General features: G+C 44.2%; 1 protein-coding gene across 2 annotated transcripts in view; it reads right to left on the reverse strand.

Moving 5' to 3' along the window:
- LOXL1 (lysyl oxidase like 1) overlaps window positions 1–13805 on the reverse strand; it is a 48930-nt gene extending 35125 nt beyond the window's left edge. Inside the window, exon 1 of one of the 2 annotated variants that reach the window (XM_033920705.1) lies at window positions 12250–13805. In XM_033920705.1, coding sequence (XP_033776596.1) covers window positions 12250–13348 — 1099 coding nt within the window. In that variant the 5' untranslated portion in view covers window positions 13349–13805. Of the gene's footprint in view, window positions 1–4404; window positions 4935–12249 lie in introns of those variants that run through there. The other variant, XM_033920706.1, reaches the window with a different exon arrangement.
- Window positions 13806–17577: the final 3772 nt, after the last annotated feature.

Raw genomic sequence — 17577 nt, forward strand, 5'->3', positions numbered from 1 at the left:
AAACAAGCGGGACTCGCAGAGGGTAGGCCCCGACGTCAGAAGCTGCTGCTGAGTTGCCGAAGAGAGCCGCGGAGCAGGGGAAGGGAGAGGGAGATAGGAAGGCTGTAGAAGCTCCGGAGCATGACACCGAACCCGGCCAGGATGATTTCTTTTTCAGGCTGCTGCTGCCGCTGCCATCCCCCACCCGAAATGACAAAAAAACAGCCTAATGCCCGCGTCGGGAAATAGCCATGCTGAGCAGTGAGCTCAGCACGTACACAGATGAAAGCCTTGCTTGCTGATTGGTCCGGCGGCACGGTGGGGCGGGGCCGCCGGACCAATCAGCAAGCAAGGCTTTCATCTGTGTACGTGCTGAGCTCACTGCTCAACATGGCTATTTCCCGACGCGACGCCAGACTTGTAAGCTGCATCGCCAGAATTTAGGTAGGTTGTTTTCATCCCCGTGGGAGTCCCGTGGGCAAGGGGGCGTCCCCGTGGGAGTCCCGTGGGTCAGGGGGGCATCCCCGTGGGAGTCCCGTGGGCCAGGGGGCGTCCCCGTGGGAGTCCCGTGGGCCAGGGGGGGAACCCGCGGGATCCCCGCGGGACCCGCGGGATCCCCGCGATCCCCGTTCCCGTGCAGACCTCTAATTCGGATGTCAGAGAGAAGGTCTGGGCCAGCCACTCAGCAGGTTCTGATTGCTTCGAAAGACACTTCATATTTAAATGATGTCTGCCTTGTATGTATGAAGCTGCTGCATATAGAAAAGAACAATATGTGTCCTCGTTGGATGTGTATGTGCAGGATGCAATTAGCTCTATGTAATTATATTGTACCATCTCTTGTTCCTTTAAGTGGGTTATTATATAGCTCCACACCTGTTTTGTTTTTGTATTGGTTGTTCTCTTTTTCAAAAACCAATACAAAGTTTGGAATTAAAAAACAAACAAACCTGGCATACAAGTACGTGACAAGATGGTGCATATTTAGCAGGTAGGCATTTAGAGGGGTGAAGTTTGAATGGAGTTTCAAGTTTCAAGTTTCAAGTTTATTTGTAATTTGATATACCGACCATCACAAGTATCTGGTCGGTTTACAATAATACAAATAAAAAAATATATATATAAATATCTTATATATATATATATATATAAGATTTACAATAATACAAATTTTTTAAAAAATATTTATATTTTATATATATATATATATATATAAATATATATATATTTATATCTTATATATATAAGATATTTATAATTGCATAAATAGCTAAGAAAAAAAACAGGGAAAGTTAATGACAAGACAAGGACATAATTGAGACAAGTAGGTGACGAGAGGAGGGAGGTGGAAGGGAGGGATGCATGGATACATGCTGATTACAAAAATATGGTAATCTACACATGTACTTAAAACTAAAGGTGTGGACATTTACCCCTGTAGGGCAGGTGCAATTTCTGCCACTAAAGCTGGTATTGTATAAAGCCCAAGCAAGTGAGTGGAAATGGTTACTGAACTTAAAATTTAATAATAATAATAATAACAACAGTTTATATACCGCAGGACCCTAAAGTTCTGTGCGGTTTACAATGGTTAAAAATGCTAGAAATTAAGTAAAACTAACAAAGAAAAAGCTAGTGATTAACAGCTCTAGAGATCAGTTATTGTGGAATAAGATTGTACAAATCAGCTACCTAAGTACTTCAGGAACAGATATGTTTTTAGGTGTCTCCTAAATTCCCCATAAGTATTAGTAAGCATAAGTAATTGTTCCAGATCTTTACCCCATAATGCTGCCTGATGGGAGAAAAGATGTTGATGATCTTTTTTAAATTTACATCGTCTAACCGGTGGAGAAACAAAATTCAAGTGTGAGCTTCTCTTATGTCTAGTGGTTGAGAAAGAGAAAAGGTCAGTTATGTATTTAGGGGCTAAACCAAATAGTACCTTAAAGCAAATAGAAACATAGAAGATGACGGCAGAAAAGGACTACAGCCCATCAAGTCTGCCCACTCTGCTTACCCACCCCCTGTCTATGCCCTAATGACCCAATTTTCTTATCTTGACCCTCGTAGGGATCCCACATGGGTATCCCATTTCTTCTTAAAGTCTGGCACGCTGTCTGCCTCGATCACCTGCACTGGAAGCTTGTTCCAATGATCAACCACTCTCTCTGTGAAGAAATACTTTCTGGTGTCTGCAGCAGCCACTCTCTCCTCCTCTCCCTATTGGCTAAGGCTCTTAACATTTGCATCTCCTCTTCCTATAGGCTAAGGCTCTTTACACCTGCATTGTGATGTCATAGAACTTTCTGATTATAGAAACATGATGGCAGATAAAGGCCAAATGACCCATCATAGAAACATAGAAGATGACGGCAGAAAAGGGCTACAGCCCATCAAGTCTGCCCACTCTGCTTACCCACCCCCTGTCTATGCCCTAATGACCCAATTTCCTTATCTTGACCCTCCCATTTATTCTTAAAGTCTGGCACGCTGTCTGCCTCGATCACCTGCACTGGAAGCTTGTTCCAATGATCAACCACTCTCTCTGCGAAGAAATACTTTCTGGTGTTGCCATGAAATTTTCCGCCCCTGAGTTTGAGCGGGTGCCCTCTTGTGGCCGAGGGTCCCTTGAGAAAGAAAATATCATCTTCCACTTCGACACGTCCCGTGAGGTACTTAAATGTTTCGATCATGTCTCCCCTCTCCCTACGTTCCTCGAATGTGCAGAAGTCGGTAGGAAGGTGTTACATGATTGAATTTCTCCAACCTGGAAACCTGGTGGGCCTTTGAGTCTGTACAGAGGAACCAGGCTACAACTGTATTTAGAATTGACTTATAGCACTGTGTTCTCTCTGCTGCCTTGATAGATTTCAGTATATTTCATATTAAGTGTAGCACTACCTTCTCTAAACACCCCCTCTAATATTAACCTCAAAGCTTCTCCCAGCTTTCTTTCACTCTCGCCCCCCATTATAGCAGAAAAGCAGAAATCATTTTATCTTTTTTTTTTTTCCTTTTCTTAAAATAACCTACACTTTTGTTGAAAAGATTCCGCTTGGATATTTGATCCCGCTGCATTTGCAGGCTTCCTTCCGGCCATTCAGTGCAGAAGAGGTTCCTACTTGTCGGGGAAGGCATAGCCAATGCTTGCTGCTGAACCTCAAAAGGATTTTGGACTATTTACAAATGACAGGAATGCAATTATAGCAATCAAGCCCTAATAGGCTCTTAACCTTTAGAATACCAAGGATGCCTAATCAAGCAGAAGTATCTAAAACTTTCCACTCACGCTTCTAACATGGAACCTGCTGGTGTCAGCTCCGTGGCAGAGAAAGACTCTCTCCAGAGGGGCAACATATGAAGAATACCTGTTGTTTCAGAAGAGAAAGTCAATGAAAGAATACCATTCCCTAGTTAAATGGTTCGTTTGGGGGTAATTTTTCCTATACTTTTCCAGTTGTTTGAACATGTTTTCAGTTCATTTCAAGCTTTTTGAAACATATGCTAATCACCTATAAGTGCACATCCCTGCTTTCTGGATTATGAACTGCTCCATCAAGCTGTACATCTCAACTTAATCCAGTTTGCCTCCATCTCCTTCTTCCACGCCCACCCTAGCTTTTTCTTGCCCTCACTTGCTGACCCTTCTCTTCTGTCAAATTTGGCCTTCAGAGAAGTGAGCCCTGCAACTGCTCCTGGCCGTTTACTTAGGAAAGCCTTCCCATCACAAATCATCTTTCTTTTCCATCTACTCTGCCTATCAGTTCATCAAGTGTGCGCCAGTTGGCTCCTTCCTCTAGGAAGCGGAGCTTTATTTTGTGCCAACATTCAACCTGCTCCCCTTTTTCCTTCTTCCCCCCTCCTGGGGTCTGTCCTGCCTCTTATTCTTTCTTTTATTTTTTCTCATCACCTCAACCGTCTTACAGTCGTACCTTTGTCATCACACTAGCCATTATAAAAGATCAGTGTTGTGAGATCTATCCTGCCAAGGTTAAGAGTACAAGGGGTATTGGAGTATGAGGTAGTCCCTGCATGACTTTACACATATTTGAGTAAGTAATGATTTTGTCAATAAAATACAGAAGGGAAAGGTTTAGGGTGAGCACATAACTCCACGTCAACAGGGACAGGCCGAGTTGGTGTTATCCCTACTGCATTTAAGGACAATTCCCACTGAATATCAGCCCCAAAATATGAGGGTGAACCTAAAATTAAAGGCAATTGTTAAATTATACGATAACTGGAACAGAGCATATGCATGATAAAAGAGGGGGGGGGTCACTGGGGGGGAGGGGTTAAAGCGGGGCATAAAGAAAAAGAAGGCAAAGAAAAAAACATTTTTTTTTTTTAAAAACACTCCTCTCCCCCACCCCTTGACATTCACATCTGTTTAGTATTGCTAGCTGACAAGAAAATATTTACCTTCTGTTTCCCACTTTGCCTCTGGAGCTGGGCCAGGAGGAAATGAGGTGAAGCCCTTGAATCTTGCTCTCTGTTCTGCACACCATGCAACAGGCACAGGGGGGGCTGCAGCAGGCTGACCACAAGAACAAGCCGGCATTCCGCAGGCATGGAGTCATTTTCCATCAGCTGAGTCAGGGCTAGAGGGGGGGGGGGGGTGTTGGCTTCCATGAGGCTTTGTAGAATCAGTTTTACAGCTAGGCGTTTGCGTTTTGGCTTTCAAAATGTACGTCTACAAATATTATGCCAACAAAAGGGATCGGAATGCCATTGTTATGTTCCCAAGAGCTGAAATCCTCTACACAGAGGCCGGAGCTTAACAGTGGCTGTGCCAGCCTCAACTATGCTGTCCTGCGAACGTTATTTATCCACACATGGCAGAAAAGGATCACATCTCGAGCTCTAAAGAAGGGCTTCATTTAGTGCCCATTTAGTCCTTGTCTTCTTTGCTGTCAAATGAGATTTAAGTTATAGAAGTCTCCCCACTCCTGGCCAATCTTCATTGGCTCCCAGTGATTTCCAGAGTCCAATTAAAATGCTCTTGCCTGGCTTTTAAGATTATTCACGGCATCCTTCCTTCCCTAATACCACTTTCTTTCAACTCCTCGTGCCCTGACTCCACTAGGACCGCCCATAAATTAAAAACTATCCTTCCCTCCCTACATGGTATTCTCCACGCAGGTAAACTGGGAAAATCACTTCTTTTCAAAATCACAGGTCTCTGGAATGACCTTACTATCCCGCTGCGGAACCTGAGCTCCCTCCATTTATTCCACAAGCAACTAAAAACCTGGCTCTTCTCTAACCTGTAATTTATTTTCCCTTACTTTTCCACTCGATTTATAAACTTATGTAAACCTTTTCCTACCCTTTCTCATTTTTAAGTTCTTGTACACCGCGCCGAGCTCTACTTCCGTGGAGATGATGCGGTATATAAACTTAAGGTTTAGTTTAGTTTAGTTCTTATGGATGTGAATACTTGTCCACTAGGATTACAAGTGGATTTGTCTCTCTCTTGAGCTCTCAGTTCTTGAAAAAAAAAAAAACCAAATAAAAAAGGCTGTGTATCTCTGTACCGATCTTCTGAACCATCCCAATCCCTGAAGTGAAAATATTTGTAACCTTTCACCGAACCACAGGGCCAACTCATCCTAAGGCTGAATAGCTCTGTGATCCCACGGCAACCCAATGATGCTCTTTGGTTGATCTGATGACGGATGTACGGTAACTGGCAACAGAGGTGAGGGGATCTTTACTTTTGGTTCACTGATTCAAATGCAGCTCAGGCAGGCAGCGGATAAACTGTCAGAGAGATGTTTAATGGCTTTGGTGGAAAAGGTCTGTGGTCTCTGCCTCCCACAGAACAATTTGATTAATGCCTTTGGTCAGTTGCCACCTTCTCTGCTGTACAGTTTGGGACAAGCAGATGTTTCAAATAGATCAAGCAAGTGTGAAGAAGCAGGTGTTGGGCTCCTGTTATTTTGAATGTTTTAATTGTAATTAACGTAGGAATTATGTGATAGGCGAAGCGTAAATATTTTAATAATAATAATCCATGGATGCTAATGAAGTGCTGTTGTCATAAACATGCAGGGAAATAACAAATGTTTAGTTTTGTGTCTCTTCAAAATAACACAAAAGTAACCGAACAAAATGCTGTTTTATTTTATTTCCGTCATTTTAACTCAGGTTGAATCATTTTAGCATGCACTTAATCCACTGAGTGCATACTATTTACGCCTGGAGGATTTCTGTGCAAAATTTATGAAAATTCTACGCTTTCTGGCATCTTCTCTGTCTCCAGGCACTAACCATCTCGATCTCTCCCGAAAGGGGTGTGGATCCTGCAGAGGTTTGGAATGTTCTACTTCTTTGGCCAAACCTATATCCCACTCATGTGTTGAGAACACATTGTTTCTGCTTAAAAGCTGTTGTATCAATCTATCTTTCCAATAAGGAGGAAGAGGTGAGTCCCCAAAAACTGAACAAGGATGGATCCATTTTTGATGTTGATGCCTTTTTGCAGAGAACAGCTTGCTCAGATTTCACTCTATATGCATGGGCTATGTGTGATCCTTTTTCTAAAGTGATCTCTTTCTTGGATTCATTTTGTACTCATACCTGCGCTTCATTTGTTTTCAGATCAGAGACGGGTAATATGCCTCGTACTAATAATCTGCCGGGTAGAGTACTCTCAAGTGGAGCATCTATCATCAATGGTTGCTTCTTCATCTTTGGACTAAGCTCTATATGGCCGGTAACTGAAGTTATTGTTTCAGACAGCATCTTGAATGGCTTGGGGGAAGTATATCAAACAGGGCCCAAATCTTCTTTATGGGTCTGAGAGCGGTGCTGCCCTGCTTTAACATAAGCCTCTTGGAGTAGTAGATGGATAGCTAACCCACTGATATAGTCAAAAACCCACCATCTCTTGGCACTTTTGAGCCAATCTCCCGAACAGAGTAGGGTTATACCATACCATACCATTTCAATTCTTATATCCCACAAATGTCAGCTGGGAATCTGTGCAGCTTACACAGTATTAGAATTGCTAAAAAAGACATAAATATCGTGCAGAAATTTGCATGGAAGATATTATGCTGGTGACTGCATGGGAATGAGTCAGTGCATTGCGGAGAAAAGGTGTGTTTTCAGTGCTTTCCTGAATTGGAAGTACGTGAGTATTTGTCAAAGGCTGCCCAGGAGGTTTTTCCAGATTCTGGGCCCCTGGAACTCAAGGGTGGTCTCAAAGAGAGCCTTCCTTCGAACATGGCAGGCGGATAGGGGTGGTAGTTTCCATCATTGGATTGTCCTCAAGTTGTTGAAGGATTGTGTGATTTGAAAGGTAGATGTGAGTCCAGCTGAGTTTTCACCATATACGGCCTTGTGTACCATGCATGCTACTTTGAATTGGACCCTGCTTCTGACTGGCAGCCAGTGCGGTTCTTTAACGAGAGATGTTACCCTTTCATATTTAGTCTTATGTAAGATTAGCCTCACTGTTGTATTTTGGAGCAATTGTAGTCTCTTAAGTTCTTTTTCAGCCATACAGCAGTAGAGGGAATTACAGTAGTCAAGGTAGAGGAGGAGAACCATCCTGTACTGTGTCGGGCTCAAGGCTGATCTAATGGTTCTGAGCTGTCTTAGATGGAAGAAGAACTTCTTGACCAGTGAGCTGACCTGGTCTCTCATGGCTAGGTCCGAGTCGAGGATAACTCCAACGACTTTAGACAATCTGCTTAGGGCTATCTTTTCTCCCGAGGCAAGGGTGAACTCTTGGTGTGGCGAAGTGTTTTGGTTGCCAAACCAAAGCACCTTTGTCTTCTGTCTGCTTAAAGCAAAAGTATCTTAGGCAATGGAGAATTAAGTGACTTGCCCAAGATCACAAAGACCTGCGGTGGAAGCAAGTTGAAGCAAGTTTCCCTGATTCTCAGCTGGCTGCCCTTAATTACGAAGCTAGTGTTTCTTCAAGCTAAGTACCCCCTAGTCCACACATGTCAAGTACAAGGCCCGTGGGCCAAATTCGGCCCGCCTGGCTGTTTTATGTGACTGTGCCGCATCTAAGCGCCTGACCATGCAGTCCCAGTGGCGCTCCAAGGGCCTGAACGTACCGCCCGCCTCCCCCCTTCCCAGTGATGCTCCAAGCTCCTCACCACGCTGCCTCAGTACCCATTTGCAGGCAGAAGGACCCAGTCCCAGTGTAAAAGCTAGGTTGGGGCAGGGCATGCCACACAAGTGTCCGACTGCACCACAGAAGTCTGAGGGTGAGGAAGGATCTATACTTTTACTAAGACTAAGTGTCTTAATAAAAAATTTGTGCTGCAACTTAGCCTGCGTTTTAGATTTTGGCCCCTTATGTGATTGAGTTTTGACACCCCTGCCCTAGTCGAACAAATCAGCTTGGGCAGATGCACATTCCCAAAAAATGACATATTTTAATACCAACAAAGGTAGAAAATAGAATTTGTTTTTATACCTTTATCTGGCCTTAGACCTTGGTATTGATGATGCCCTTCCGCGTTTGGATGAATCCATATATGGAGTATGCCATGGTAGTAGTAACGTTTTGCTGGGCTCCCAATTGTAATACGGTATAAGTATGATTTAAAACTCCACAATGGGGCCCCATGTGGTTCTGATTATAGATGAAGAAGTAACAGGTAAGAAGCACTGCTCGCCGACCCCTTCCGCCGACTGAAGGACAATGGACAACAGAATGCATGGAATGGAGAGGCAGGCTCTGCCTCCTCTCCCCCACTCTTTTTTTTGCCATCAGCAGACTTAAACAGGACAAAAATATGCCATGGGAGCCATTGAATTAGTACATTTGGACTCTGGTTTGCTTATGCTTTAATTTTACCCTGATGGAAACATAGAGTATGACAGCAGAAAAGGGGCGACGGCCCAACAATTCTGCCCACATAAGAACCCTCCCTCCTTTGGGAATCCATCTTTTAAGCATTCCTCTGGAGAGACCCCACCTGTCTGTCCCATTGTCCCTTGAAGTCGAGCCTGAGTCTAGCCTCGACTACCATCGATCAATTATCCTTTCGGTGTACAGTTTCCAGGTGTGATACTCCAGCACGGAATTCTGGGACTGGCAAACAAAACCTGCAACTGGACTCATTATGGTCTGACGTTCTCTCATCCTCCAGTATCATGCATGCACTGTCCACTGAAAATGGAAACTTACAACCTCTGAGCAATACGGTTTTCTGCAATACCATCTCAGGGGTAAACAATGCCAATTACATTTTCTCCTTCCCCCCCTCCCCCACTATATGCTATCCAAATTAATAGTTGTAAATGTTTATGTTCATTAATATTTATAGACCGCTGTTCGTTATATCATCATAGCGGTTTACATAGTACTAAAGAAAAGGAAAGGAACTCCATTATCAACAGGAAAGTAAAAATACAGAAGAAGAATAAATTACAGAGTAGAATTCTATTAAAAAATTATAAAACTTAAAATATGATTATAAAAACAGCAGCTGCAAGTCTCTCCAACGTCCGTACCGATATGATACCAAAATAGCCCCTGATTGAGAAGTGGAATTAAGGGTATGCCAATCCAAAAAGATAAGTTTTTAGCAAAGTAGCAACATAATAAAGCATGCTCTGTTTGTACACTGGTGCAATACAGTGTAAAGCACTCCAGGCCCAGTGGTCAGATTAGAACTGGAAGTCAGCTGGTCCAGTAGCAGCGAGGTGGCACTGTACAACAGAGCTGAAGCACTATGCAAGTCTTCCATTGCCCATGTTGGTCAGGGCTAGGGATGTGGTCCCCATGGCATAGCGAGGATGAATGATGCCCCCCCCCCCCCCGCTCCTTCATGACCCCCGCGGCTGTGGAGTCAGAGTCGGAGTCGAGGAGTCGGAGTCGGAGGAAATTTTGGGTACCTGGAGTCAGAGTCAGAAGTACAAAAAACTGAGGAGTCGGAGTCGGAACATTTATCTACCGACTCCATTTTTAAACTTGGCATACCAATCACGAGCGATTCTTTCAGCTATAGCACCCACTATATACACAGCACAAATGTTGCAAGCAGCTTCTGCGGCCTTAGAACCTTGATTAAAAGCAAAAAGAAGGTGGTGTCGAAAATGCTCATTTCTCTCAACTTGACATTCCATTTTAACGATCTGAAAATTAACCAGTGCTGTGGAGTCGGAGTCGGAGTCGAGGAGTCGGAGTCGGAGGAAATTTCGGGTACCTGGAGTCGGAGTCGGAGTCTGAAGTACAAAAAACTGAGGAGTCAGAGTCGGAACATTTATCTACCGACTCCACAGCCCTGCTGTGTATGCTCCCCCCCTTTCCCCCATACCTCTTTCATTTTCCCAGCACGAGTAGCATTACAAACTTGCTGCCCACGTCGTGTCGGCTCTCCCTCTGACGTCACTCCCGCAAGTGATATCGGAGACAGCCAACACCGACACAGGCAGCAAGTTCTTGATACTGCTCACGCTGGGAAAATTATAGAGGAAAGAGAAAAGAAGGGGGGTCAGGAAAGAGTGGGGGGCAGAGAGGAGAATAGGTGCCAGCGTCCTCACCCAGAAGGCACCCAGGGTGGATCGCCCCCCTGTGTGGTACTGTCAGTGTTCCCAGCACATGGAGAAGACTAGTAGCCAGATAGAAGGCCCATAATTGCAGGGGTATAGAAAGTGCCCTGGTGTATGGTCCCAGCACGGTTAGTACAAGTTTATTAGGTGCCCTGGAGCCGTGTGCTTGCATGACTTGTCTTCTACGTTCCTCAGATAAGTCTCTCTTAGCTTTACCCTTCTTCTCCACTGCCAATTCCAGACTTTGTTTCTTTCATCTAGCTGCCCCCTATGCCTGGAATAAATTACCCGAATTTGTCCGCCAAGCCCCTTCCCTTGTTTAAAAGCAGACTGAAAACCCACCTTTTTGATATAGCCTTCAATCCTCAACCCTACTCCTCTGCCCTCCAACCCAGCCCACTGATTAACCGTTCCCCTTAATGTATCCATGACATCCTGTTTCAGTCTTTGGGAAGCTGAGCTGAGCTTGTGATGTCACAATGCCTCATTCCACCAATAAGAGCCAACCTCATCAGTGATGTCACAATGGCTTGATTGTCCTGTACTCTCCTCTGCCCTCCAACCCAGCCCACTGATTAAACGTTCCCCTTAATGTATCCATGACATCCTGTTTCAGTCTTTGGGAAGCTGAGCTGAGCTTGTGATGTCACAATGCCTCATTCCACCAATAAGAGCCAACCTCATCAGTGATGTCACAATGGCTTGATTGTCCTGTACTCCCCTCTGCCCTCCAACCCAGCCATCAGAGTAAGCGTTCCCCTTAACTGAATCCATGACATCCTGTTTCTTGCCTGTTTAGATTGTAAGCTCTTTCAAGCAGGAACTGTTCTTCTTCTTTGTGACTCTGTGGAGCGCTGCATGAGTCTGGTAGTGCTATAGAAATAATTAATGGTAGTAGTAGTGTGCCTCCTCTCAATGGCTTTTATACTCCTACCAACCTAGCAGTTCCCCCTCCCCTAAGATTTTAATAAACAAGAATCATGATCATCCCAACCCCCATCACTTCCAGAATAACCCTACAGCAACACATATTTCAACATCATAATTTTCGTTTTGTAAGAAAAATATATATATCTAATGAGAATAATGTCTAAAAGCCATTTACAATGCCTTTGAAAACTGCCCGTTCTTCCTGCAGGTGAAAATACATACTGAGTTTGTGCAGCTCTCAGAATCTCTTGGTTTTTCTTTGACAGCAGCATCTGCTCTAGGTACCTGCACGAAGCCTATAGGACTTGAATGGGCTTCGCTGAATAAGCCACGGGGGATTTGCTATCTCGTCTTTGTATAAGGAGCCCTTAGTTAAGTGAAGTTTTGAGCAACATTTATGCACTCAGCCCTAGTTCATTTTCAAAGCGGTCAATTTATGAGCATCACTCTCAAAGTTAAAAACATAAAGCCTTTGAACATTAGGCGCACACTTTTTCCAATGTTCTAGAAAAAAACATTCACACACTAACTTGCATTATCTGTAGGTGTTCCGAGACAAAGCACCAACAGGTTTATGAACCTCCTCCGCTGGTCTCCAAACTAAATTACCGATTAGTTCCAGTTTCACAGAACATTCTTTTTTCTTAAATCACATTCCAAAGCTTGTATTCATTTGGGATTAACTGCATCACTGTACAGGGTACTGTGATTTAAATAAACCAGCTAAGGTTTAACTAGTTTTCTCACGGACTTGTGACAATCCATTATTCTGAAGAATACTGTTCTCAGTCCCTGATTTTACAAGAGAAAACATACCTCGCCCATTCTGGCCGGCTCTGAAGACACTGCCCACAGTGACTCTGGCATGCTGAACAGCCTGGCTCTCCTGACCTGTGTGGGATGTCTCAGGACTTCTTCCAGGAATATAGGGGTCTGCCCTTGGTGCAGCAGGATAAGGATCTAAGCTCCGGAAAGGTGGATAGGGTTCCACATTACGCGGTGGCACATACGGTTCCATCGGTTCATTTCCATAGGGTGGATAATACCCAAATCTGGGATCAGTACCATATCTGGTCCCTGTCCCTGCAGAATCTCCAGGACCAACCTGAAGTATACCTAGAGAGGGGGAGCCCTGGGGATTTTGTGAAATGGAGGAGTACGGCTCCTGTCCGGCCTGTTCGCCAGTCCCACTGTCCTGGAATACACTGTGAGTGAATCGCCGGTCTAGCCCATCAACAAGCTGGGGTTGGGATGGTATGCCAAATTCATTGTACCTTACTCTGGGCTGAAATGGATAGCCACCTCCGCCACCTCCTGCGTTTCCCATGCCTTGAAAGTACATAACGCTGTCGTCATATGTTCGAGGAGGTTGGGGATCATATGTCTCATAATGATTTACATAAGGAGGTTGGGGGTAGGGTGAGAACTGTGGCTGTCCAAAAGGGGTCTGAGAAAAAGATGAAGAAGAAAATGATGATGAAGAGGAACCAGCTTGACGCAACCTTCCTGAAGATGGTCTCCTATGGGAACTGGAAGTGTCTCCAGTGGCTCCATCCCTCCAGTTGTCTGGAACCTGGCCAAACCCAAATGGATGACGTGTCTGACCTCGAATGGTGTCAGACCCAGTACGTACAGGCTGGGAAGGGGCCTGCCTTCTGGTATTCCCAGACATTCTTCGACCTGGGCTCCTTGAAGTATCAGCCACTATGACCCTAGGATTAGTCTCTGCATGGTGCTGGGTAGCAGGAACATATTCTGGTGCAGTGTTCAGAAGACTGTAGACTCTGCCATTGTTCTCCCATTGGATCATCTGCCTCCACTGGTTCCTGTCCGAATTGGTTTCCTGTCCACATACCAGTACAAAGATCTCCGGATTCAACCAAGTCCAAAGAGCCCAAAGTCCTAGAGGCAACATTCTACAATTAAAAATGTATATGCACGTGTGTTTATATAAAATGGTGAAAATAAATGGAGAATGCCACTTAAAATGTTCTGCAAAATGACAGCTTCCTCCTTTCAAGCGATTTCCTTGTGATTTGCACCTTCCAAGCAGTTTCCAAAGTTCCTTACGATTTTTTGTTCAGCCTTCTAAACTAACTTTGTTTATTCCTTGCTTGTTTCCAACAGTAGGAATCTCCTGAAGGCATGTTGGGGACCAGAGGAAAAAAAATAAATCTAAATCTAGCTGGATAAACTTGGAGAGAACACAAGCTAAACAAACATATAAGAGCAAAACAAAACAACGCTGATTTTCTGTAAGAAGCTGGTTTGTAGATGGAAGGGTTTATTCTTGAAATTGCTCTTGAGTACTGTGTGGGGATGTAACCTCTGCTTTCTCTTGGCTGGAGAGCTTATGCTCTAGCCCTGAATGAACAAGAGGCAGGCTGTAAAAAGTTTGCAGGATATCAGAGTAGCCTGGGGTGACTTCCACTTGGTCCTAGAGTCTGCAATGTTCACATCTTTCTTGTAAGATAAGAGCAGCTGTTTCCACCCTAGGTTAAAAAGTGTGCATTGCACTTTATAAACATTTCTCTCCTCCTGGTGAGAAAATGAGAGGAGACCTTACAGAGCTGATTAAAGATTGTGTTTTCGTTTCCCTGACTCATACTGACAATATATACCAGTGGTTCCCAAACCTGTCCTGGGGGACCCCCAGCCTGTCAGGTTTTCAAGATATCCCTAATGAATATGCATGAGAGAGATTTGCATACCTGTCACTTCCATTATATGCAAATCTCTCTCATGCATATTCATTAGGGATATCTTGAAAACCTGACTGGCTGGGGGTCCCCCAGGACAGGTTTGGGAACCACTGATATATACAGACCCAGCCCATCTTTAACCTTTTTCCTCCATGTCTCTGAGCATAACCCTCTAAAACAGGGGTGTCAAAGTCCTTCCTCGAGGGCCGCAATCCAGTCGGGTTTTCAGGATTTCCCCAATGAATATGCATGAGATCTATTAGCACACAATGAAAGCAGTGCATGCAAATAGATCTCATGCATATTCATTGGGGAAATCCTGAAAACCCGACTGGTTTGCGGCCCTCAAGGAGGGACTTTGGCACCCCTGCTCTAAAATAAAATAAAAAAGAGGCCATAGAACATTGCTCAACAGATAAGTTTCAGTTTAGATATTTTGATGCTTTGCACAATAGTATTTCAGTAAATTTTGAGGGTAAATCAATGATTGGGTGGTGAGGTTTTTGGAGAACAAGTTCCCCTTTTACCTCCATGTCTCTGAGCATAACCCTCTAATTCAGGGTGTCAAAGTCCCTCCTCGAGGGCCGCAATCCAGTCAGGTTTTCAGGATTTCCCCAATGAATATGCATGCATGAGATCTATTAGCACACAATAAAAGCAGTGCATGCAAATAGATCTCATGCATATTCATTGGGAAAATCCTGAAAACCCGACTGGATTGCGGCCCTCGAGGAGGGACTTTGACACCCCTGCTCTAATTAGACAATTGTTATAGCTGAATTGTTGACTTCTATTCCAGTAACAAAGTGCTTTTCAAAAACATGTTTATGGAATGCATTCATCTTTTACCTTTGGCATGGTTTTTAGTAAAACTTTCTGTCAAATGGGCACAGAAGTGGAACTCGAATTGTGAAATATGAAAAACAAAAGCAAGGGATTTTTTTTTTTTTTGAGGGGGTTGGTTGATGTATTATTCAATTGTGGTTTCCAGAATTGTGGAGATTATGAAGAAACTCCAGAGGAGAGCAACAAAAGCTGATAAAAGTGGTCCACCTAATATAAGGGCTAGATTTACTACAAAAAAATAAATAAATAAAAATGCTACCAAGAGCCAACATGCATATTTACCATGTTTAGTGTGACCATATGGCTCCAGAAAAAAGGGGACGGATTGAGACATCCGGGTTTTACTTCCATTGAAAGCAATGGAAGTAAGGAGAACAGATTGAGACATCTTGGTTGCTTTCAATGGAAGTAAAACCCGGATGTCTCAATCCGTCCCCTTTTTTCTGGAGCCATATGGTCACACTATCCATGTTCCCTTTTTTACGCCACAGGATTCAGGGCCAGTGGAAAGGTATCAGATACTCCAGGAACCTTCAACTGTACACCCTCTTCAATTAACTCCCCCACTCCAGAGAAACAGCAGAAAAACAAAGCAGGGCGATGGCCACTGAAGTATCACAAGAGTTTATTCAGTTCAGCAACCGGTAACAAGACTTATTGCTTTTGTTACTGGTTGCTGGATTGACTAAACTCTTGTGGCTTACTGGTTGTCAGGTCCCCCCTAAAAAGAAAGAAACCTCTGAATACCTTGGGCAGCAGAGTGTGTCGGTAACATGAGAAATTAAATAGCATTTCTACCATTGGAACAGAAAGGGAAAATGCACAGATTGCTACCAGGGAAGTATTTAAACTTTATGGTCAGTGATTTTTTTTTTTTTTTTTTTTAAACATCAGCTGCAATGTTTAAATAAATCTGGATATTTCTTGCCGTTATCTGGACAGTGTCAAATATCCGGATAGAGCAGGCAACGCTATCATCCGGATCATTTTTATCTCTGCCTAGGCAAATAGTGCCGCAGCCTGTAGTGATTTTCACTGGCACTATCCAAACGGTCCCGGTCGGTCACACTTAGCTGAATAGCAGGTATGCATGAATATTAGACCCTATGGGGCTCATAATCAAAAAAAATTAAATGTCCAAAAACCAGCCTAAGTCGGCACTTGGATGTCCAAATGGTGATAATCAAAACCAACTTTCTGAACGTGCAGCTGTACTTCTAAGCTGCCATGCATCCAAAGAGTAAAGGGGCGTGTTGGGAGGTGTGTTATGGGCAGGAATCGGGAGGACTTCAACCTGGACATACCCCAGCCATAATCAAAGCTTTCCTTGAGGGAACTTAGACAGTGCCCAAACTAACAAGAAGACCACTGGAGGATTTTAGGCATGACCCCACCCCCCTTACTCCCCCAGTGGTCATGACCTCCTTCCACCACCCAAAGAACAACAACAAGAAAAACCCATAGGCTTTCCATCAGCTGATCATGGCAGAAGAAATCCCCATCAGCTGAGCCAGTTTCGGAGATTCCTGGTGTCTCAGCTGATGGGGATTCTCCTTGCCAGGATCAGCTGAGCTGTGGAGCCCTACACCCCTCCCCCTGACATCCCGGACCTTCCCTTGACATTCCCGATATCCCGCTGACATCCCCCATATCATAAGAACATAAGAACATAAGAACATAAGAAGCGCCATCTCCGGATCAGACCTTCGGTCCATCAAGTCCGGCGATCCGCACACGCGGAGGCCCTGCTAGGTATTCACCTGGCTTATTTTATAGCCAACCATATCTTTATATGCCTATCTCAAGGAGATATGCATCTAGTTTGCTTTTGAAACCTAGGACTGTCGATTCCGCAATAATCTCCCCTGGGAGAGTATTCCAGATGTCAACCACTCTCTGTGTGAAGCAGAACTTCCTGACATTAGTCCTGAACTTGCCCCCCCTTAGCTTCATTTCATGTCCTCTTGTCCGTGTCAAATTGGACATTGTAAATAATCTTCTCCGCTCTATTTTGTCAATTCCTTTCAGTATTTTGAAGGTCTCGATCATATCCCCACGCAGTCTCCTTTTCTCAAGGGAGAACAATCCCAGTGTTTTAAGTCGATCCTCATATTCCAGTTTCTCCATACCCTTCACTAGTTTAGTTGCTCGTCTCTGCACCCTCTCCAGCAGTTTTATATCCTTCTTTAGGTAGGGAGACCAATGTTGGACGCAGTATTCCAAGTGGGGTCTGACCATTGCCCTATAAAGCGGCATTATAACTTTCTCCGATCTACTCGAGATTCCTTTCTTTATCATGCCCAACATTCTATTTGCCTTATTTGCCGCTGCCACGCATTGTGCCGACGGCTTCAGGGTCCTATCTATCAGTACACCCAGATCTCTTTCTTGTTCACTTTTCCCCAGAGTTGCACCTGACATTCTGTACTCGTATTCCTTATTTTTACTGCCTAAATGCATTACCTTGCATTTCTCCACGTTGAACTTCATCTGCCATTTCTCCGCCCATTTTTCTAACCGACACAAATCGCTCTGGAGTTCCTCACTGTCCTCCTGCGATCTAATTGCCCGGCAGAGTTTTGTGTCGTCTGCAAAC

Source organism: Geotrypetes seraphini, chromosome 14 (assembly GCF_902459505.1).
Source record: "Geotrypetes seraphini chromosome 14, aGeoSer1.1, whole genome shotgun sequence".
NCBI classification, from domain to species: domain Eukaryota; kingdom Metazoa; phylum Chordata; class Amphibia; order Gymnophiona; family Dermophiidae; genus Geotrypetes; species Geotrypetes seraphini.